The sequence below is a fragment of the Cuculus canorus genome, chromosome 2 (genome assembly GCF_017976375.1).
Source record: "Cuculus canorus isolate bCucCan1 chromosome 2, bCucCan1.pri, whole genome shotgun sequence".
NCBI lineage: Eukaryota > Metazoa > Chordata > Aves > Cuculiformes > Cuculidae > Cuculus > Cuculus canorus.
The window spans coordinates 30,806,133-30,830,449 of record NC_071402.1 but is presented as its reverse complement, the minus strand read 5'-3'; the positions used below and the strand labels follow the sequence as shown (position 1 = coordinate 30,830,449).

The 24,317-nt window shown below is 40.4% G+C and overlaps 1 protein-coding gene and 1 long non-coding RNA gene across 2 annotated transcripts; both read right to left on the bottom strand.

Moving 5' to 3' along the window:
* Positions 1-5,906: 5,906 nt before the first annotated feature.
* On the bottom strand, positions 5,907-9,306 carry LOC104068094 (fatty acid-binding protein, adipocyte). The gene is made up of 4 exons (XM_009570937.2): positions 9,134-9,306; positions 7,725-7,897; positions 7,403-7,504; positions 5,907-6,139 (listed from the first exon to the last, which is right to left on the bottom strand). Exons 1-4 carry the CDS (start codon positions 9,204-9,206, stop codon positions 6,089-6,091), a joined length of 399 nt encoding a protein of 132 aa, XP_009569232.1. The 5' UTR covers positions 9,207-9,306; the 3' UTR covers positions 5,907-6,088.
* A 4,412-nt stretch (positions 9,307-13,718) lies between these two features.
* Positions 13,719-16,794, bottom strand: LOC128851359 (uncharacterized). Its single transcript, XR_008448718.1, has 3 exons — positions 16,529-16,794; positions 15,857-16,024; positions 13,719-14,138 (listed from the first exon to the last, which is right to left on the bottom strand). It is a non-coding gene; the product is annotated as an uncharacterized LOC128851359 (long non-coding RNA).
* Positions 16,795-24,317: the final 7,523 nt, after the last annotated feature.

Below are 24,317 nucleotides of genomic sequence, written 5' to 3'. Positions count from 1 at the left end.
TGCCCAGTCCCTGTAGTGGTCAGCACGGGCCAATAGGAGAGGCAGTGCCAGGGCAAGACAATGTGCACCTTGTCCAAGGCAGTCATGTCTGTACCAAGGCTCCGGGTGACGCCTGCCTCGACTTCCTTCACTGAATAGATCAGGACACTGAGTGATGCATGGGGACAGGAACGTGAAGTTACCACTGCATCCACAGAGCAGTCAGAGGACACTGCGGTGAGGTCTCAGCAACATGGAGCCACCACGCACAAAAGCACTGCATCTGTTAAGCCCAGTTCTGACTGTCCTCCCACTGCCATTCCCCCACTATCTAGAATAGAATAGAATAGAATAGAATAGAATAGAATAGAATAGAATAGAATAGAATAGAATAGAATAGAATAGAATAGGTCTCCGTTGTAAAGGAGCTACAATGACCATTTAGTCCAACTGCCTGACTGATTCAGGGCTGACCGAATGAGTCTTACACACTGACAGACATGGGGCATCGACCGTCTCTCTAGGAAGCCTGTTCCGGTGTTTGACCACCCCCTCAATAAAGAAATAAAGAAATTTCCTAATGTCTCATCTAAACCTCCCCTGACACAGCTTGGAATATTTCCTGCATGTCCTATCACTGGATACATAAGAAAAGAGATCAGCACCTCCCTCTTCGCTGCTGTCACCTGTGTGTTAATCAGGCATATCAAAGTCATGTGATTTGAGGGAAAGAGCTGTCAGGAAGCTGCTGTACATAGTATAAACAGCATTTGGATTTTTAATATTATTTTTTCTTTACTTTCATGATCCATCTTAGAAAGTGCCTGTGTGTTTTATCATTTGAAGGCAGAACTGAATTTTACTGTTCTGTTTTCTCCATTTGCGTAAGAGCCATGATCTCAAGCTGTGGGTTCTTCCATGAACATACCCAGGCACCACCACAAAGAGAAGAAGCAGCCAAACTTTGCTGCCTCTCTTCTTCCACAACAAAGCATGTTCAGAAGATTGGTGCATCAAGAGAGATCAGCTCATGCTCGGCAGATGAATGACATGAACAGAGGCTGAATCATTGAAGGGCTTATTCTTTGTTCGAAGTCCATTGGTGAGAGGTGAGCAGTTGTACTGGGTTGGGGGGAGACCATATACTACTCTATTTTTCCTTTCTGCACCTGGATAGTTGGTCTGTCATTGAGCTAAGGGCAGATTAAAGCCCGTGCAGTCATACAAGGTGTTGCACATAAACGGGTCCTACTATTGCCAGATTTCTTTAAGTTATCCTGCTCCCATTATGAGACTTCACAACCTGCCCGGGTCCATGTCTCCCTTGCATTGAGAAGCCCAGAACTGGACCCAGTATTCCAGGTGTGGCCTTGCCAGTGCTGAGTAAGGGGGAAGGATTATTTCCCCCAACCCGCAGCACTCCTCCTAATGCAGCCCAGGACACCACTTGCCCTCTCCGCTGGAAGGGTACATTCCTGGTTCATATTCAGCTTGGTGTCCACCAGTACACTCAGGGCCTCTTCTGCAGAGCCAAGTTTGAAAGTCTGTAAAGTCTGAATTTGAACATTCAAAAACATTTAAAAAAACGTACATCTAGAACTGTTATGCGGTTATTATTTAGAACTTGTGGTTAGTGAAAACCAGACACAAAGAACAAATCCATAAACCACATGTATATTTGACAGGCAAGAATTTAAAGCATTGTAATTCAAGACATTTCAAACTAGCTGAAGCTATTCAACTTAAGACCACATCAAACGTAACTCTGTCCTGCCCCTTCCTAAACCATCTTCTTGGAGAAAACTATTACTTGCTACATGAAAGGATTAGATGGCTTCTTTCTTACTGATGTGAACAGTAGTTGCCTGTTTGTCTTTTTCTCATTATTGCACTTTCTGGATTATGACCGCTTAGAGGAACTTCTCAGACCTGCAATGTAAGGGACACTGGGATTATAGGTTGTGGGACCAAATTTCTTGTGTTCAAGGTCGAAAGAGGGAGATGGAGCTGATGGAGGGTGAGATTTGCATCTCATCTTGAAAACTGTCATATGCAAGAAGGGGAATGTGCTTAAACAGGAAAACAAGACAGCCTAAGCAGTGAAAATATTGTAGTCTTTGGATTATACTGTGGTTATGGGGAAATAACAAGGTCTTAAGTCACAAATTTTGGCTGAATATGCAAAATGTTTCTATCCTATCAGTCATAACATCAACAAGGATAAGTTAGGCACACCCTCCCATTACTGCACAGGTCTAATCACAGTGCAGTCTAGGGAGGGAAAGACTAGAGTGAATGAAAATGAAAACAAAGTAAAGAAGAACTCTTTCTCCCCCACAGTAGGAGCCAGATGCTCTGTCTGTAAATAAATGTCAGTCTTTGAAGGTATTGTCTGCTCATAGCTCTTCTAAAGCAGAGATGCATTATATTACACTTTGTTTAAAGAATAACTAGCAATCCAATCTCTGGAAATGAGAAAGTTCCTCCTAAATGAAGCTATCCATTATTTTTCAAGTAATAATATGAAAATATTCTACAATTACTCCTCAGGCATTCTTTGTTCTTTCATTTAGTTGTCTTATCCACATAAAGGAACTTTAGTAAGACAAAGCTGGTGGCTTTGGGAAATAAATGATGATTGGGACTTTGTAAAACCAGTCCCAAAGAAATCCGAGAAGAGCAAATTAGTCAGAATAGAACATCTATACTGCAGTACCAGTAACCTTAAGAACAAAAGTGACAGAGAATTATTTATACAGACAAAACCCCAGTCTTAAGCAGGCTCGAACAATGTTGACATTGCTATTATCCATCTCTCTGTCAGTGAGAAAAATCAATGCTTTCTTTTAAAAGACCTGCATTCTAGAAAGAATATGATCAGGAAATTATATCTCAGAAGAAATAATATTTGTGGAAACCAATCTTTTCTTCAAGTTTAAAGGAAAAAAAAGTGTCAAGGACTGCGAGTACATGTGATAGAGGGAGCTTTGATTCCCTTTTTTGCTTATGGTTGGAGTAAAACAGGATTTGAAATCAATACACTTGGAGACTGTGAAGCAGCACTAGAGATAAAGAATGGAATCGATAAAAATAGTGAGCTAAAATTGTCGAGACTATTTAAAGAAATACGGAAAGTAAATTTATGTCGATTTTTTTAAAGGAAATATGTTCTGGGAAAATTCAGTGCCAAAAAAAAAAAAAAATTAAATTCCTAGGAGATTAATGAAGAAAATAAAAGTGAAGAACAGAGGCCAAATATCTGCCTTGTTGTGAGGACTCCAAGGATGTTTTAACATTGACTCTATGAAACCAAGGGATCAAGTTTGAACACAAGGCCAGCAGTCTGCCTCTCCCCCAAAAGGTACATTGGAGGGTGCAGACCACCTTTTATCTCCTTAGCTGCGTCATCCCATGAGATCACACCAAGACTGCTGAGGCCGAGGCAATGGGTGGCAGCTCAGGGCAAACTGCAGAACTGGGTGCACATGAGGCTTCACTGGCTGGGAGCAAAAGTTCTCAGACTTCAGTCCAGTGAAAACAAAGAGTTAAAAGAAAAACAGAAAAATAACAGAAAGGTCAAAGCTCCAAATAAGTCTTGCTTCATCTTTCCCCTGAGCTACTAAAAATCTGAGGGTGAGAGTATCTTTTCCCTCTTGTGATCCAAGAAGCCCTTTAAAAAGTAGTGAGCGAATATGCTAACAAGCAAAAATCCCTTCTCAGAATTCAAGGGTGACTTGCTGTGATAAAAGTGTCACCCATGTGGCTTGTAGGAGTTTGGCGAGATCCTCCTTTTGTCAGTGAGGGATGCTATGGGATCGTTTCTGATTTCTGGAGAATAGTTCAGCACTACAGAAAAGAGGAGACCTGTGCTGCTCTGCAGGCAAGGGCAAGACACTAATCTGCCTTTACCCCTTAGAAACGTGTGCTGTCATCTCCATCCAAGTCTAAGAGCACACTCCTTTGTTGTCCAGGGAGGAATTATCTCAATTTATTCAAGAACTCACTAGGCTAATGCCTTTTTTTTAGAGAATAAATTTTGGCCTTCTTCAGAGAATAAATTTCAGACATGTTCATATTCCACAAAAAACATCACTAATACTCCATTATGATGCTGGCCCTGCTAGAGTTTATAGGCAGAATGTCATTTTACAGAAATATCCAAAAGCTGAAGTTTTAAGTGGCTTCATTCATTCATTTACAAAATCTGAATTCATTCACCAGGTCCTAAATAAATGGTGATGCTTTCAGAAGAGATTATCTGCCTCTGAAAAATGAGTCTGTGAATATTACAATTGTAACTACAAGCTTCATTAAGAATGTAAGATTTTTGGAAAATAAAGGCTGCTATGTGAATATTGGAATATTGGAAATTTGACCTCTGAAATGTGGTGTTTCCATATCTGTAGACAATGGGATATATTCAACTGTAGAATGATCTTTAACATCTATATACAGCTTATTTAAGTCAGCGTCGCTGCTTCTTATGATCATCAATTCCATGTAAGTTTTCTACCATTAAACTGTAGCTTTAAACCGACTTTTGGAAATATTTTTGGTTCTTCTTAACTGCTAAGTACATTTAGTATTATTTACATGGGCTATCATGAAACATATTTCCTTCCTCTATGCAACTGCTGTTCTTTAAGCTGATGAAATTTCACAACCAATGAAGCCAAGGTAAAAACAGGAGAGCTGTTCGTTTATGGTTCTTCTAACATTTTCTACAGAATTTACTGATCATCTTTTGAAACTGCTCTTAAATGACTCCTTTACTCATTCAGAGTGTAGAAGTCTGACGTTTTCTTTTCCCCTCTCCAGTGGTAATAATAGCACAGAAACTTGGGAACAGTTTGAGTCATGCAGAGGAAAGTTCAAGTGTAAGAGGTCTCTGCTGGTAGTAGGCACTCAGCACCATTGCCTCTGACAGCTGACCTCAGGAATGTCAGGAATATGTGGAATTTTCACAGATCTTAATCAAAAAGCTCAGGATATGCTCATGTCCCCATTTTGCGGTTACTGCAGATTCCCAGACTCTTCTTGTCCAGGCTTTCTCTAGACTTCTCTTTTATGTTTTGAGCCCTCAGTTTGAGTCTTGAGTTCTCCCAGGTACAGAAATCACGGCTTCTGTGGATGTGAAGTTTTGGAATAGGAGGCCATGCTTAAGGGCAGTAGAAGAAGATAGTTCAGCAATAAGAAGATTTGAAAAACATTGTCCAAAGAACTTTGCATCAGAAAGGCTTGTATTCCCAAGACTGATCTTAGCTAATGAGCTGGTGGCAAATGCGTACAGGAAATAAAGGAGATCGTACTACTAGCAAACTTTTACAGGCCTTTAGTTAGCCTGAGAGTACTTCTTAAGTTGTGATTCTTAATTCAAGGCTTTTTGTCTAATCTGGGACAAAAAGAGATGTTATGGAAAGGGACATTAACAAAACAACCACAGATGAGAGCCACAGCAGCTACAATTTCACATTTCAGGTATAAGACAAGAAGATCAAACTATATCAGATGATTCCCGAGTTTACAATTTTTGGCATTTGTGTGAGAAAGGGGTGCCTGGTTCCCTGCTCATGTTGGATTCCAGTGCTGGACATTCATAGTAATAGCCCTCTTCCCTGACCTCCAACACCCATCACTAGAAGCCAAGACAAGCAGCGCCATTACTCCCTTTGCTGTGCAGAGAGTCCTTGCAGCGGGCAGCCCACGTACAGGGCTCACTGGAGGATGTTTTTGTGTCCAGGTCTATATCTATGACTATCACACAATTGCCACTCACTGTCTTGTCTCCCATACCCTTTCCTCAGTGAGAGAGGTCACAGTTACCAAGTGTGGCATTAGCTCTCATGTTATGCTTTCCCACACAGCACCCATTCCCACGTTATATACCCCTCAAGCCCTTTTCTGACAAACTCGAGCACAAGCATGGGTTGTAGAAAGCCAAACATTTTATTGAATAGCCACAATGAGTTAGACTATCTGCATGTAAATGTTTTGGGTTATATCTGTAAAAAGTACAGTTCTCTTTGAAATGGATTTATGAACTTTTTTTCCTTTGGTTCAGTTGCTTTTCTCCAGGTTTAAGCATTAGTCCTGTGTGAAGATGTCTTCTTCAGGCTTTTTCATAAACTCTTTTGCAGGTAACGTTATTCATGGTGCATTCCTGGAAAGAAAGGCAAATTTAATCAGCCTTTAACTCTCATTAACTCTTTGTTAATCAGAAGGTAGGGAATTACTTATACATTGGAAGCCAGTGTAAGAAAAAGATTGCTCCTCTAAAAACATTTCTCAAAACAGTGAAATTCAAGTTGCAGAGCTTCAGAAACAGAAGTTTCAAATACAAGCACAGGATGTCAAAGCGACCCTCATGAGATTTCTAATGTCCTCTCAAAAACCTTGAAAGAAGGCTCCTAAGACTCCTATGGAGGGTGGTTGGACCCCAGAGTTGGACGTTTTCTTTTTCCCTCTCTCTTTTTTCAGCTGTAAGTTGTTTTCTTCACATACAGGTATACGACACATACCCGAACATACACTCACAGCTTTCAGACCTGCAGCTGCTGGCATCAGCCTCTGCATGTTAGGCTCTGCCCTCATCTACTTTTCTGTTAGATCAAACTCTGATTTGTTCAGTCTTAATGAAGTTGTGATTAAAAACTATTTATACTTGCTCTCCTCTGGTCTCTATCCAAAGAAATTTAAATATTAGATTTCTGAACATACATTTTTTTCTCCAGGGGAGGGCAGAACTCTTCAGGAATTGTTTGCATGTGTGTTGTTTTGTACCATGTAGGAATCTCAGCTGCCTTTTACGACCAGTTTTGGTACCCTCCCAGATTCTTCAAAGTGCCTTTCCTAAAACTGGAGAGCATTGCTGGGAAGCCCCAAACTGCAGGAGGGCCTAACTGGCACCAAGTCAAGCACAATACTTTCTCATCAGATAACACCAATGAACAGAGTTCAGATTGTTTGGTTTTTTTGATAAAACATCATATTATTGACACAGTTGTTGGTGATCTATAGTACAGTTCCCACGAATGGCTGTTGAATCTCTGCTGGAGATGAACAGAAGTATTTTGCATCAGCACAAAGCAGACATGAGGACTGTGCTAATGCTTCCTGTATCCCCTCCAGGACTTAAAGATTCTGATATATAAATACCTCCTTCACAGGGTTGTTGTTTTTGCCTCCCTACTCTTTCTTAACCATGACTTGCTATGAGTGGAAAACAGGCACCTCCATACCATTCCATAAGTTTAACATTTCAGTTTTAATACATAGTCCAGACTCATTCAGGGAGACTTCTAGCCAAGTATGCAGAGCTCTTTCAGATATTTTCACTCCCCATGTTTGAATCCAATGTAATACATCCACCAAAAATTAATTCTACACAATGAATTCAGTGATTAAGTAACAAAAATGAACTCACCACCACCAGGTTTGCATCCACCACTTTTCTCTTTATGATAGTTTCTTTTCCATCCCATTTCTGCACCTGGTTCAGGACACCGTTGTCTAGGGTTATGACGTTCTGCCAAAGGCAAAAAATCAAAGCATGATTGTCTCATCAGGGTGCTCTGGGCTGAAGAGAATAGTCTTCTCTTGATTTGTCTCCACATCGAAATAGCACATAGCACTCTTTATCTTTGAAGTCAGCATTTCTATACTGGATGTCAAAACCACGACTCTGTCCTCCTGTTCCCACATCCCTCTTGACAGATGTATTTGGAAAGTGCTGATTTTGGACTCACCTTTGTTTTTCTGTCATCTGCTGTGACCTCATCAAACTCCTCACCCAGCTTGAAAGAGACCTCTGTATTTTTGAAAGTACTTTCTGTTTTGATGGTCATCGTATCACCATTCAAACTGATAGTCACACTGGGTTTGGCCACACCAGCCATTTTCCTGGTAGCGAACCCTACACCTGTAAACAAGACAGAGCAGTATGAAATGCTAATCTTTATTCAATGTTTTTATCTTATATGTTGGGGAAGAAAAAGGCTTCGTTGATTTCCATATCACTTTGTCAATTTTTTTATTAATTCTGTGTGGCAGAGTTTCCTCTGTAAGATCGCACTAGCTTGGTATGGTTATAGATGAAGCCAGGTGGGATGACAAAAGAAAATTCTATGCTCTGTCACTGTCAGTGCATTAAAAGCAATATTTTGAAGACTGAAAGAAGATTTTAATGCCAGATATTTGCACATACACTTGTTCAAAATAATTGTACTAATTTGTGTGCTAACTGTATCTAGAAGTGAATAAGCAGAAATACAGAACACCTTCTAAGCTACAAAAGCAAATAAACAAGAAAAAAATGAAAAAGAACTTTTTATATTTGTCAGCGGCTAAGCAGAATAAAAGGAAATGATTAAGAAATAGCTGGCAATAGTTACGTCCTGAGTAAAATCTAGGGTAAAGATTAAGAGTGCAGGAGTCTCACTGAAAGCTGTCTGAATGCTGCATAAGTCTCAGCAATCATTTTACTCCTAATCTCCGCATAACCCCTCAGCTTTTTAGCATGTACTGGTCCAATCAGTCAAGTTACCCCATAATTCCAACATACTAAAAGAGTGTGAAAACCTTTTAAAGCCCAGTTTTAATTCTAAACAAGAAGTCTGCACCTTTAGAGAAGAGTATTATCCCTCAAACCTTTTGCAAGTACCTGCATGAATCCATGCAATTTTCTTTGTTAATATTCACTAGAGACAGCTACAGAATTTCAATCACTGTAATAGCCATGACTATTATTCAGACTCCTAGCCCAGTAGCAACATAAAGAAGTTAAGGTGTGTTGCTTTTGGACATAGAAAAGCTTGCTGCATCCTAGCATTGCACCACTTTCTGTGTTAAAGGATAAAAGCTAATCCACACAAAATACTGCAGTGGGATATTTTACTTCAATTTATAACGCTACTAAGTTGGCATGCATAGACTTGGCTTACCTGAAAATATTCCTCACAATCAAAAGATTTCTAATTTCTGGAAATTTGACACCAGTAATTCAGATAGCCATGTTCTCCAGTTTAAGACCATCTGATCAAAATAGTTGGACTAAAAACCCCTTGGTAAACAGCATAGCCAGAAAAAGCAAGCGAGGAATAAAGTTTGAAACCAGCATTCCTTCCCAGATACAATAATTCCAAATAAAAATTCTCACCCAGCTCTTTCATATAGTCCTCAAAGTTTTCACTAGAAAGGAGCTTCCAGGTGCCCACGAACTGGTCACACATTTTGTCAGGCTAGAGAGAAGTCTTCCACGAGATCCAGCAGAAATGTAGGACAGGAGGATAGTATGAGCACTAGGAGATCAGGAGTTATCTTTAAAAGGGAGCCTTGGCCACATGATATTTTAGGATGACCAATGAAGAAGGAGTCCCAGTGCCCACTGTTTTCTTTCCTCTCCTACCCCTCCTTTGCCAGTAGGTCATAGTGTTATTATTCATATGCCCTTACTAGCACAAAGATCACTGTCATGTTTTTATTTAATTATTTTTCATTCAAGAACACTCTACCTTAAAGGCAAATAATTAAATCATATTGCGTTTCAGAAGAAAAAGGTAGGCTCATCCTACAGAGGGTTATGTTCTCTCCCATACTTTTTTCTTTCATTTCAGCACGCCATATAAAATGGACACAGCTAAATTCCTAGACTGTACCATCTGAAATTCTTGTTGCGATAGTTCAGTTTGTTTTCTGCAACCTGATTTTCAGAGGTTTTCTCCAGAGAGATACAGAATTACAGGAAGAAGTCATAGCTCTGATCACAAAAGAACTGTATCAGAAAGCAGTAGAGCAATTTCTTAGACTTTCCTTTTGGCTGTAACATTCTATTCCAATGGCAAAAATAGCTAATAAATGCAGGCTCCAGCCCCTGCAATCATATTTACACGGATTTCCTGGAAATACTCTGCTGGTTGTTAGGCAACAAACATGTTGGAGCACATAGTGTGGTAGTTGTTGACTTTGTAAGTAACAATGTTGTAGAAAATTTAAGTAGGTTTGTAAGGTCATAGGGAAACTCAAAAGGGAAGAGAGGTCCGGAAGACTCCAGCAGACCCTCCCACTCAGACACGGCCAACTCCGAGCTCAGACCAGGCTACTCAGGACTGTGCCTTATCTGGGCTTGGAAACCTCCAAGGTTGGAGCCAGCACAGCCTCCCTGGCAACCTGCACCCCTGCCCAGCCGTCTGCTTGAGCAAAAGGGTCTCCTTATCTCCTGTCTGAACCTCTCATCTTTCAGGTTCTACTCATAGTCTCTCATCCTCCTACAATTCACTGCTGTGAAAAAAGTGGCTCCAGCTCCTCGGTCACTTTCCCATAGGTGTTGTGTGCTGCTATAAGCATTCTCAAAGCCATCTCTTAACTGGGATGAACCACCCCAGTCTCACAGCTGCTCCTTGCAGGGCAGGTGCTGCAGCCCCACTGAGCATCCAGGGGCCCCTCTGCTGAACTCACTCAAAACCAGGATGCAGTGCTATGGACACAGCCTAATGAGTGCTGAGGAAAGGCGAATAACCACTTCCATCAATCTACTGGCTGTGCTATTAGTACAGCCCAGGATGTTTTCGGCTTTTTTCCTCAGCTCACTGCCCATCAGAACCCTGAGGGCCTTTTCCCTGGCCAGTCTATCTCCAGCCTGCATTGCTGCCAGGACTGAATATGTTTGTACAAGTATAATTAGTTATACTTTTGTGCCTCTCTTTGAGATTGCAAACTGTAAGGGGAAAGAAAAATAGTCTTTTTTTTTAACTTGTTTGTTTGTTTGGTTTTAGAATAGCTAATTTTAAGTTCGGTCTATAAAATTTTTGCATTTTTGCTGACTTTGGGCTAATCCCAAAATAAATAAAATTATATTCTAATTCTTGAAGTCGTTGATGCCTTTCCTGATTTGTTTTCTCAGAGTATCACATATTCAGGTGATCTTTAAGAAGAAACTTTGAGTAGCCCTCAAGTTTGTGTCATTATCTTGGGGTTTTTTACTTAGGATTATTAGCTTGAGAGACACTGCACCACGTGTGAAATTGAAAACTGAAATCTGGTAATTACACAGGGAGTACTTTATCAGGTGAGGACTGCTGCAGTGCCCTGGATAGGAAGGATGTAATCTGACTGAACTTAGTTCCTGCACCTACTTTTCTTGTCTTTTCGGAACTGTTCTGCATGTGGCTTGCTACGATTAGCATTTGTTTCTTTGGAGGGGAAATAGGGCTTTTATATTAAAAAGCATAGCTTGAGAGAGAGGAATGGTCTTCCTTTGGTATCAACAGCTGTCTGCAATGCTAGTGCAGCTCAAAGAGTTTTTTGACAGAGGTGAAGCACCTGTTGCATGCAAATCAATTTGGAGCAGACAAGCACACCCTCTCTAGGCAGTCAATTACTTGCACATATTTAAAGTGCATCTGAGCTATTTGTAGACCTCTTGCAAACATGATGACTCAAAAACGCAAGAAGAAAGCCAGCTTGTGGGTTGACTTGCTTGTTTACTTCAAAGCAAGCAGCTATCTGGGAGTAGGCTCATGCCTTTTACTTGGGAAGTATCCTACCGATGGCCTCTTTTCCCTTGGGAGAGGCGTCCAGTGACAAGAGATAAGCTTGTGGCATTGATGTCATCTAATACAGATCCTGCCTGCTCTCTGGGGTAAAGGCATCAAGTCAAAGAGCCCTGCCCATGCAAACTGTAATGTTTAACGGTCGTGAAGAAATGAGTGGGGCTTCCAAGCCTGGAAGCTTAGGCAAAGCTGGGGTTCATGTTACTTGCAGGGGTGTTTTACCAGTAAGAGCTGGGCAACATGGCTAAGCAACCCTGAGGTCATCGGCACTGAGGAGATCTAATACCATCAAAAGCCAGGACATCTTCAAAAGTGTAGAAACTTCCTTTAAAATAAGAAGGACTTTTGAAGAAACCTCAGCAGGTAAGAGGTAAACCAAGGAATGGAAGCTGCTAAGAGTCCACCACAGTGAGAAAATGCTAGCAAAGTAAATGCATCACAGAGGGAAACCCTGTCTCTTAATCCTGGTATGAACTGATGTAGCTGAAGTCTGCAAACAATGATACACTGTCTGGAATGTGGTTTTAGGGTGCTGTAAACTTTGAGGATGGTTTCTGAAGCAGGAGGTGCAGAAGTGGAATAGCAAAGCAGCAGCTGCGCAAGGGAGATTGGTGGATGGGAAGATGGTGATGTTGGGTTAACTCTTGCTGTGTGAGTCAGACAAACAATGGAGATCTACTTCAGATAAACAATTTTTACAAAAATGAATGTAATAATAACCTCTTTTTGGTTCTTTTAGTTGGGCAGGAGGAATGACACTGCTTCCACTAGAGTATGTGAAAAAAAGGATACTTATTCCTGCAGCTGCAATCTGTCACTTAGGACAGCTTTTAACTGAGGACAGTGCCAAAGCTCTCCTGGTACTTTATATATGTATGATTTTGTCAATTTGAAAATACAGCATGTGAAAATGTGAATTAACAAATCAGAGTTACGACTATTAGCAACAGTCTGCTTAAATGAAAGCTTCTTTCTCCAGTTCCTCCTTGTCCCAGAAGAACGATAGTGTACATCTCCTTTGACAGCTACAGCTACTAAACTGGTGAATACCAATGTGTGTTGTGTATTTAGCTTACACAGTTTTCTCCATAGTTCTGTCACTCTTTGACTCAAAAACTGGGATGAAAAGGTAAGAAGACATCCATCTGCAATTCCACGTCTGATGCCATAGCAGACTATTAGGCTGTTGACAACTTTTGTCAAAAACATCCTTAAAAGGAATGTAGCCTTTGTATGGGGTTATTAGTGGCAATGGCCATAGTAAGAAAAAAATGCATATTGTTGGAAAAGTTATTGAAAATAGGTATTCTAAAGCAGGGAATGAACCATGGCTATGCTCCAAGTTTCCTACTCAGGCACAGTAATATCTGTTGAGAAGATGAGCTATAGAAGCTCTCATGCCAGGAAGGAGAGACTATTCCACGCTCTGTGGTACTTCTGCAGCTTAGAGAAAAAAACTTTCTTAATACTTGTCTGACTGGACACCAAAGTGGGAATCTGTCCTAAGGCCTCAAGGAAGGTGAACTAATGCTGGAGAGCCAACAGGAACCAGTAAAGAGAATGCCAATCTGCATGCCAGCTTGTTACATTTGTTTCTGACTAATGCTTGAGTTGGGTTCACTGCCTTAAGACTTCTGCTTAGCCAGGAAAAGTATAACTAAAGCTTCATTACTCATGATGTAAGGCACTAACTTTCCAAAATACTGGCTTCAGTTGGTTTGAAAGTTCAAGAAGCCGAGTGGTTTTCAGTGTTTTTTTTCTCTCTTTTGAGGAAGGAGGTCATCAAGAAACACCAGCAGGTGTTTTTTTTCCATGGTCAGCAGAAAAACGTGCAGCAGCACCTGATGTCCCCGACTCATGGCTGTGGCTTCAGGCATCGCTTAAGACTGAGGGTACTATTGCAAATGGTCACTTTGCTGAAGGTGCCAAATTTTGCCAGCAGCAACTTCAAACCTGTTGTTTCCTTGAATTGCTACTGACACCACTCTGGGCTGTGACATTTGGTGGATGGTGGTCCCCAGTGCTTGATTTTCACTTTTAGTGATTCTAGGTTCTTATATGTCCTCCAGGACTTTAGCTCTACCAGTGAGTACTCCACACACTTAAATAAGTTTCCAGTATCTGAGAGCAGAACTGTGAAAATTGAAACATCTAAAAAGTGTTTATGTAACACTAAGCTAAGTTTGTGGCAATGCTAAGAACAGAAATGAAATCTCATAACTCCAAGTTTTATTAAGATCAAGCCCCAGAAAAAAAATGGTTGTTGACACCATTAATTTTTAATTAAAATACACTCAATTACCTTTCCTAAACGTGTTTTAAGGATGAAGAAAAAAATGCAGACACGGCTGTATGGAATGGCAAGCCTCTGGACCCTTGCCTTTGCTGGCTTCTCCAGAGAGTAGCGTTGACAGCTGAGATTCCGGCTTTTCTCAGCAGATGGCATGGCAATAATGTTTACTTTCAAATATTTATGGCTCACATCAGGTGACTGCTATTCCTGAGGACAACACAGGCTTCTTATTCACTGCTCCAACATGGACGTGTTCCCTCATTCCTGGAGCAAGTCAGCCGGCAATATGTACCCCATCAAGTAGCACTGAATTGCAGGGACTGAGTTAAAAGAAATATCAGAAAATTAGGGGAGGAGAAGTATTTGCAAATCAGCTTTCTTTTCATTGTAATGAGAAGCTCCTAGCTCCTACAGGCATGCAGGTGATAGGCTTCCAGAACATAATGTGGGCATTTCTCTATAGGGTGGTTGGAACTAGATAATCTTTAATGACTGACTAGATAATCTTTAATGAACTCAAACTACTCTATGATTCTACAATTTCTCTATAGGAAAATTCAAACTGTCAAAACTCTACCTCAAATATGCTGTATTCACCAAATATCAGAGTGAGATTAATGATAAACCTAACTTAATGACTTCTGGAGGTTTGTGTGAGAAAAACAACACAAGTGTTGTTTTGCTGGCCATAGCATAAACACTGCAGATGTTCCATGTTTCTAACTACCTACCAATTTCCCTTGTCTAAAGAACAAGTTTAAAGTTGTCTAAAGTTTCTTATCCTTAAATCACAGAATAGTTTGGGTTGGAAGGGGCCCTAAAGCCCATCCAGTTGCAACCCCTCTGCCATGGGCAGGGACACCTCCCACTAGATCAGGCTGCCCAAGGCCCCATCCAGCCTGGCTTGAACACCTCCAGGGATGGGGCATCCACACCTTCCCTGGGCAACCTGTGCCAGTGCCTCACCACTCTCATCATGAGGAAATTCCTCCTTGTGTCTAGTCTAAATCTACCCCTTTCCAATTTATAACCATTGCCCTTCGTCCTATCACCACAAGCCTTTGTAAACAATCTCTCCCCAGCTTTCCTGTAGCCCCTTCAGGTACTGAAAGGTCACTATAAGGTCTCCCTGGAGGCTTCTCTTCTCCAGCCTGAAGAAATCCAACTTTCTCAGCCTGTCCTCATAGCTGAGGTGCTCCAGCCCTCTGATCATCTTTGTAGCCTTCCTCTGGACCTATACCAACAGTTCCATTTCCTTCTTATGTTGAAGATTCCAGAATTGGGCACAATATTCCAGGTGAGGTCTCAGAAGAGAGGAACAGAGGGGCAGAATCACCTTCCTCACCCTGCTGGCCACGCTTCTTTTGAATCAGCCCAGGATACAGTTGGTCTTCTGGGCTGTGAGCACACATTGCCAGCTCATGGCGAGCTTCCAATCAATTGGCACCCTCAAGTCCTTCTCTGCAGGGCACAATCACATCATTCCCCAGCCTGTATTGAAACCGCCCATTGCCCAGTCCCAGGTGTAGGACCTTGCACTTGGCCTTCCTGAACTTCATGAGGTTCTCACATCTATCCAACCTTTTTCATGCACTGTACAAGTCTTGCATCTACCACCCAGGTATTTCATCTTAAGGATGTACAATGAAAATCAGCATTTTTCTGAGTACCATATCTTCTGTTCCTTGGACTTTGTTTCCCTGGATTTGCATCAGAGCATACAAAACCTGCCTGTTCTTCTATTCCACCCCCCTCCCATCTCCCAAGTTAAAAAAAAAAAAAAAGTTATTCTTTTCTTGCTTCTTTATCCCTAAACCCTCTATGGATTAAGATATTGCAGAAGATTCACAAATGAAGAAAATAATATTTTCCAAAGCAGTTTAGAGTTTCTTCTAGCAATTTGAAGACTTACAAATAACATTGTGAAAAAGCCCTTTGTAGTCCTTCTCCAGATGCTTTTCTGATTTATCCCAGATCATCCAGCTGAAACCATCTCTTGAAGCATCGGTCTCAACAAAGCAATAAGATTGTTACTTACATCTGCTTTGGGACTGCCCAACAGGACTCCATTCCTCTTCTGCATTATTACTGTAACTCATGTGATACTGCCTGAACAGAGCCAGGCTTGCCTTTTATTTCCATGGAGATCTGCATTTAGAATCCTTCCACTGGTGATTAATTTTGTTTGTTTCTTGCTAGATATTTTCTGGCAAGATGAGAAAAAAAATCTTCAAATAAAGATGACAGAGTAGTGTATTTTGGTAACTTGTAATACCTTGTAAGTTTACACTATTCCTGACGGAGGCTGCCCTTCTCTTAACAGTTGCCCTCTCGTGAAGCAAGAATGTTCCCAGAATTTCAACTCTCTCTCTGATAAAGAACAAAGACTAAGAACAAAATTTCAACAAGACTATAAAGACCTCGTACAAAATATTTAAGCTTTTCTGAATCTGCTCTTTGAGTAAATATACATGTTTTATTCCATCCTTTTTTCTGCATCTCTTCACTGTGCGTGTCACACTTTACTGCTATCAAGGCTTAAATGTGACAGCTTGCTCTGAAACCTTTGCAGATCTCCTCTTGCACTTGCCAGAAAGCTATCTGTAATTACAGATGCATTTGAACTGCATACGAGGACCTATTGTTCCCCATGAAGGAAAGACAAAAAATCTGAATATGAAATGCCTTGAGTTCAGAGATGCAGCCTTACCTTCTGCATGTGGTCGAGTAGCGGATGCGTGTGAAAGCTGGCAGCTCTCCTGGCGCTCTGTGGAGCTTTGCAGCTGACTGCTGCCCCCGGGCGCTGGGAGCTGGAGGGAAGGAAAAGGAGCCAAATTCCAGAGGCCAACAGCTGCTGCCCAGCCATGCACCTTACCTGGGCAAGTGGCCTCTTACAGTTGCTTCTTCTGCAGCTTCACCACCAAATTTCACTGCCACAGCCATCTCGTTTCATCTCATATTGTACCAGGTAAAATAGGTTAGGAATCAAAAGGATCTCTGCAAAAAGAAATGTAAAGGGTTTTCTAAAGCAGTCCACTGTTCCTGCCCTCCCCACTTCGGACAGCTGTCTTGCCAGAAACAAGTCAACATTTCTTATGGTCACTATGTAAAAACTCATGTCTCCCATAGGAGACTGCCAATGAAATTCATTGTTTAATACACAGTAGTAAACCAGCTCCTTGCTTGGGATGCTGTGGAGAGACTGAATGCACAGGACAGCTTGCACAGGGAGGACGGAGTTTGAGGTCACGTGTGCTGCATCCCTCCCAGCAGGCATCTTCAGCAGATGTGGATAAGGTATGTCCCTATAGCTCTCGGTGCCCAAATCCCTAATTGCAGCCAAGCCTTAATTTTGGTATACACAGAGTCTCTAAATCTGCTAAAGACAATAATGACACCTTGTTTAACCCTAAAATGGATCCTGCAGCCCAAAAACTATTTTCAAATCCACTCTGCCTGCTCCTTTTTCCCCTCTGAAGGATCTCATCACAGCTGGCAGACATCAGTTGTGGATCTCTAGTGGGGATAACCTGATCTTTCAGGAAAAATGAACACCACCTGCTGTCCTTCACAGTACTGGCAGCTGTTTCTTATTTCTTGATTTTCTTTATTTTCTTTGTGCTTTAAAGGAGGGGTTATACTTATCTCAGCATCTTCTTAAACTCCTCAGACTAATAAAGACCAAAGTGCTACTTCAACTTGTAACTCTCAAACTGCTGGTTTTGAACTATTAGAACATTGTGAAGAAACACAGACCTGGAAGCCCTGCCCTGCATTAATAACAGCTATTTGTATTTGCATGTTAGCTATTGTAATGCTAGCATGGCATTTCTTTGTGGAAGTACCATGCAGGAGTTAGAACGACAACGTCCTTCTGAGCTGGGGATTGAAGGTCTGAAGCACTTGAGGACATGTGCTGACTTCTTTTCCCTACAGCAAGGGCCTGCTATCTTAGCCACCTTTATTTGTTTCAGAGCTTCTGATGTTTCTTTAAACAATACTGACTTCTGCCATTCCTCTTGGGGAGCATTGTTGCAAATATTTGGCAAAGTGTTTGTTACATCATGAGAGTAGAGCAGCTTCTCCTGCCTTAACAGGGGCTCTCTGTACATGCTTTTGGCATCATGAAATGCCTGGTGGAACTGCCAATGTAGTACGCATGAAGGGACATCTTCCTAGAGAAGAACTGAAGAAACCAGAGGCATGAGGCTATACACATGCTCTTTTTTAACAGACTATTTCTTCCTCAACCTCTGCAGGTATAGCTTCCTCATTCTCTCATATTGTTTTAGTCTTGCTGCCAAATTATTTAAGCTGAACATAACCTAATTGCATTTATGATCTGATATGGATTTAGGTTCTACATATCCCTATTTTAACAGTACTTTCTGCATTAGTTCTGTTAACTTGAACTTCTGGTGAGCCTGTGCTAAATTCCTGGAGTCATATTGAGGTATTTGAAAACCCCATGTCATTTATTATTTATTGCCTGCCTTACTGCTTCTTCAAACTGCTCATCTCAATTAATGCATGACTCTGCCCTCCGTGTTACATATAAATCTTCTGTGAAGAATCCCCCTGAAGTTGTAGCACCTCAAGTTCTTCCCTTGCCTACATAAGTGGCATAAATACAATCATCAGCATCAAGAGCAGAAGTAGCGAACAGCAGAAATACTGCTTTCAGCTGTTGAGAATGACTCCCTGGTTCACAGACCCAGAGGTGTTGGTTGTTTCATAAACATCTAATGCAGTTCTGTTGTACAGAAATGGGCTTGGTAGAAGAAATCAGTTTACTGTCTTTGTTGCACTGCTGTTCATCCAGTTTCCAGTCATTGCCTGTGACTTGTTTAGCCTGCAAATATTTGTTTCTAACTAAATACCTGATAAGGCATTGCCAGGCTATCTGGGGTGACTGAACTCTTTGATGTATACCCAGAAAAAGCTGTGTTTCCTTCCAGCTCTCTTTAGTTCCCTGTCCTTAAGGACATGAACCTGAAGCCTGATGTCTCCATGCCTCATCCTCCTACAAAGCCTGTTACAGAAGTGTTGTACTTATCTGATTTTTCAGTTTCCACCTATATCCTACAAAGTCCTTTGAACTCTTAATGACAAGGATAGTGGGAAGTGAGCTGTGTAGGTTTGAATTCCCTCTGCCTGAAGAGGCTACTGAAGCTACGTCTTCGATTACTCAGACATTGGAAGAAAAGGAAGTTCTGTTCAGCTGTTTTGGTTATTTTTTTATCAGTGAGACAGTTGTCTGCCTCTGCATGGAGCCAAAACATACTTATGGCTGGTAAATCTTCACAGATGTTCCCACATGTGGACAGGAATTCAGAAAGATGCTCCTTCTCTCCCACTGAGATGGCATGGCATTTCTTTCCTTCACATGGTAGGTAATGGAGATGACCATCTTTAGGACGTATACTTCTTCATATATTGAATAAGGAAAGTTTCCCATTTACCTTGGCATTAAAATCTCTTCCTCTTAGATTTCAGCTTAAGTTTTTATTCTTCTGGTACTATATCTCAATCTCATTTATGGAAATCTCTGTTATAGGCTGATATTTAAGAAATGGGAGTACTTTACTGCAGTAAAGATGATGAATTAAGATCCATACATGAAGTCTTTAGAACTTGTTCTAAATAGACCTGCTTTTAAGATGATATTCAAGGTACTCATTAAACCAAAAATGTCAGTCCATACACATTCCTTCCTACAGGAAGATAGGCTTGTGAAATGAGGAGATATTAGCACAGTCAGAGAGTATTGAACCCAACTTCATTAACTAGCAAGGTAGTAAATACCAAGACAAAAAGGAGTGGTGATTAGTACTGGTTCCAATTCCCACCCACTGTTACCATGGTTCTTTTTTTGTGGGATGAGTTGAGGGAAGGGCTCAAATAATCACCTTGTTACATGAAATACCATTTCAGATAGATCTTGAGAGTTACACGTCATTAAGATCTTTTCAAACTCTGCCATGAGAAAGTGCAAAATCTTAGCCACACTGATGCAAGCTTTCTGTGGGGACTTTCTGTCTACAGGGAAAGGGGCATTATCAAGCTAGGAAGGACTTAATGCTGCAGTGGATCACTGCTTTAAATGAGCTGCTTGCATCTGTGGCAGATTCCACACATCACAGCACTAAACAGTGCAGTATGAGTAACTATAATGGTGGATGTAGATGCTGTGAAAATAAGCTTGTAGAAAGGAGTCTTACTCTGCTGAGTGTTGCATTTTAAATCCATACTTGATTCCTGAAATAGTAATAGAAAGTCATCAAATATTGCTGAATTAAACACTTTATATGATACAAAATGCAGGAAAGCTTTCATAGGCTCATTGTCAGTATTTAAGAAACTACAGAAGGACTGGATCGCCACAGAGCTCTAAAGCAATGAGCCAAGTGTAATTGTTAAGAAGACCAAGCTCCTTCAGGAGTTTGTAAGTCATTAAAGGAAAGTACTCAGCAATTCAGCTCATACAGGTACAGTTCTGCATAGACTTTCAAGGAAGAGCAGTCTGATTCACTAATTCTAAATTATAATAGCTCTTCATCAGTTTCAGTGTATCCTTCTATATCTTCTTAGGAATACAGTATAAAATTATCTGCGTGAGAACTGATGAGGAATTTCTCCGCTAGCAACAGCACTTGCTGTTGTGAACTGGTTTGATTATACCTGAGATATGCAATCATATTTATATATATATTTATATATATATTTATTTTTTATATATATGATCATATTTTTATATATGTTCAATCAGAAAAGGTCTTATAAGTGTATTGAAAGCATCTCTGTAACTAATTTAACAGTTATTTTGCTTATTAAAACTTACAAACAGAACAAGCAATTAATTTGCTGAATTTACTGCCAAAGGAACTATGTGAAATGCAATGCTGAAGTCATTTAATATCGTGATATAGAGGTAGTCTGAGACTCTTAACTTCTAATTATAAACATATTAGAATTGTGTTCCTTGATTACCAAAGTGCCTACTCAGGTTGAACTATTTTTGACTTTTGAAAGGCATTTTTCCTACCTCAGCCCCTAGAGAAATAGACATTTTCTGAAGTGGGAACAATCTGAAATCCTTCTTGTCTTGCCTAGCAGCTAACTTCTCAGATACAATAAGTTGTTAAGCATTTGTTTCCATTAGCAATAAAACAACTTGTCTGCAATCACAGTGTTGGAGAATTAAGCTTTCCTCGGGGCAGAGGTATTTATTTGTCAGTTCCTGAAAGTAACTCTAGTAGGACACTTACAGTACCTGCTGCTAGACAGGAGTTATGCAATCTGGGACTGAACACTGACGCTACTGGATCTCCCACAGCATACTGATGCGACTAGAAAAACTCCTACAGTATCTCTGACACTACTGCGAGTGGTGAGACACATCTAGCAAATGCTTCAAAATCTAGGCTAGTCCAGGGTAACATATTGGTTTGTTCTTGGGTGAGCGTGGCTCTCTACAACCAACTCATGGAGTTTGTTGACAACACAAACCCAGTATGCGCCTAATATGGTCTAATCTATCTGCATCACATCTTCTGCTCTGTGAAGCAGAAAATACTGGAGATTGCTTTCTCGACTGGTAGTGCGAATTACCCATGTGTTTCCTGAACATTTGCTGGTACAGAACTTGATTATAGTAGCTGGTTAAAAAAAAGACCTTTGTCTGGTAGCCAATAATGTAGCATGTTCTAGGATCAAAGCAAAACGGGCTTTGCTCTATCGTCACTGCCACTTGATGAAACTGCCGTTTAGTGATATTTGGAAGTTCTGTCTGTCATGTCTCAAAGTTATTTGGGTGAGTATAATGGCTGTAAGACAAATCTTGCCCGAGGGGGACCTGTGTATTTTGTACACACTTGGGCTAGTGTGGAATCTAGATTAAAATTTCTACATACATGATCAATTTGAATAAATCAGAAGTTATGAACTTCAGATTTGTATCTACTTACCTAGAGTTTTGAAAGATCCCTCAATTTCTAGTGTACATGACAAAAATCAGCATGCTAAATACATCAATACTGTAGGTTAGCAAAGCATTATTTTAAAGCTCTATAATTAACATCATACTGACCAATTTCTACTTGTACTCAGATTTCTATTATGAAGATAAATGCAAGATGATTAACATTGCATACTAAAAGAAGAATATAATTCTAAAAATATCATTTAACTTCACATCTTGGAGATATGTGAAATTTAGATCCGCAAACACAGACAGCAGGATAATTCCTGGAGCTGAGGTTAAAAGTCTACTTTACGTGTAAGGAGAGATAATGACTTTTAATCACTTGAGGCTTGAGTGATGTCAGCCAGCTGAAGTCTGAAAATTGAATATCGCTTGAACGACTCAAATAATCCTTGGAAACACCTTACTGAGTGCTCTGGCATAACAACAACCAAGAGCTGATAGCAGCTATATAATTTAGTTGTCGTACTGAAATGGCAACTTTTCTATTAATTCTGGGAGAGTGTGAAGTGCAATTAGAATCCTTCAATCTCAAATTTCTCTCTTGCAAATCTCAGAGGCAAGCTAACATATCTTCTGCCTCTCCTTTCCTTTTATCTTCAAATCTGATCGTACTGAGAAATGTAACATCTCTGAAGAAGAAAAGCTAAGTTGCACATTGAGAGAAATCATTAATTCTGATTCTTGAACTAAATCTGTTTGCTAGATCTATTATTTGGATTATTACTATCCAAAGTCACCATGACTTAAACCTCTGCAGGTTTAGCTTATTGGCTGGATGGCCAAATTCTCAATCTGCTTTTAGGCAAGGGGGGTGGGTCTGTATTTGGGCAACCTTGTAACATGTTAGTACCTAACACAACTTCTGCAGAAAGCACATCTCTCACACTTCAAAAGTTGCTTGGTTTCTGCTACACTAGTAATGAACCTCTTTGGAGAGAAGAAAATATGTAAGATGATCTTTCTTCTCCTTTTCTTTCCTCTTCCCCACCAAGAAGACACGCAAAACCATTCTCTTTTGGAAAAAAAGAAAAAAAAAAGCAAAAAAAAGCAGTCTATGAGCTTGAGATGTGTCTGCCTGTGATCTTCTGTGACCTTTTTTACAATGCAAACAAGAGGGCCAGTGCTGTCAATAACCAGACAGACATAGAGAGAAATGTGCCATTGGAGAGAAAAGTGCTTCTCTTCCTCTTAAATTAGGGCTTGTTAATGCCATCAGGATGAATGAAAAGGCAGGCACTGACTCCAAAGAGCCACTTCAGTGAGATTGCTGAAAACTGAGTTAAATCCCCTGTCATTCAAGTCTGCAAAAGGGCGAAGGAAAAACAGAAGAGAATCACTGCTTTATTTATTCTACTCTGTGTATATTAGTAACTCTTCGCGATGCAAATTTGCTTATACTTCTTAAAGTTGCTTACACTTCCTGCTCTTCAAACTCAAACTCTTGCACTTTGGGACCCATGTCTTCACTGTCTTCCCCTAGGCCTAGATATTCAAATCTTCTTCTCAAGTATTGTATCATTTTCTCCTCTCTCTACATGCCTACTGAATGAGTAACCTTCTCCAGTGAACACATAAAGGTGGGAAAAGGCAACGAACAGCTCACGAACATACTTTTCTTTTGTCTTAACAGGATGGTAAAGTTAAGCCTTTTACTTATGAAGTGAGGAAATAGTGACTTCCCTTCTCAGGAAACTCTGAAAATCAGGTTAGGTTTCTGGGGTCATGAGAGTAAAAGGAAGGTCCCAGACTTGTCCAGCTCAGTAAGGAATGAAGCAGATCTGTGGTAGAAGGTAAGAAAATAGCCCATTACTTTTTCTGTTCCCTGAAAGGGCTATTACTAAAGCACAAGGAAGAAATTTCTTACTCTTTGCATTTTACAATGCAACGATTTTCAGAGATTATCTAGAGATTTACTTCAAAGCAGTGTTCAGTTTCTGGCATCTGGAAGATGTGAGCTATTTGCACGCTTAACATTCTTACTGGAAACTCCGTGTTGTGATACTTCTGCAATAAAATAGCATATATAAAAGATCAACATTATCACAAATTAAACTCCAAATTCAATCCCTAAGAGCATCTGGAGTTCTTTAGTAATCCATTTTTCCAAACACTGAAATACATGTGTCTGTAAATCCTCTGTTTCTGCATGTTCCAGTCTCAGAGTAGTAATGTGTACCCATAAACAGAAGGTGTTGATGCCTTGCATCTTTAACCTCAGTTGTGATAATTAAAGGAAGATAACTTTAATTCAGTTGTAAGGCTGGAATTTGCTGAGCTGCAGTAAGGATAATTCACCAGCTGTTCTGTGGCCACCAAGAGTACACTCTGTACATGGACCATGTCCTTGTCACTCCAGCCTTTGTCAAATACAGGGTTTAACTCCCTAACTTTTGGTTAAGGCAAACTGAGTAATTTCATATTTTCTAGCTACTCTGATATTCTGGCTGATATTCTGGATAAGACTGTCCTGAATAAATCTGGATGTCTAGAAAATAGGTATCTTTATCAAAGC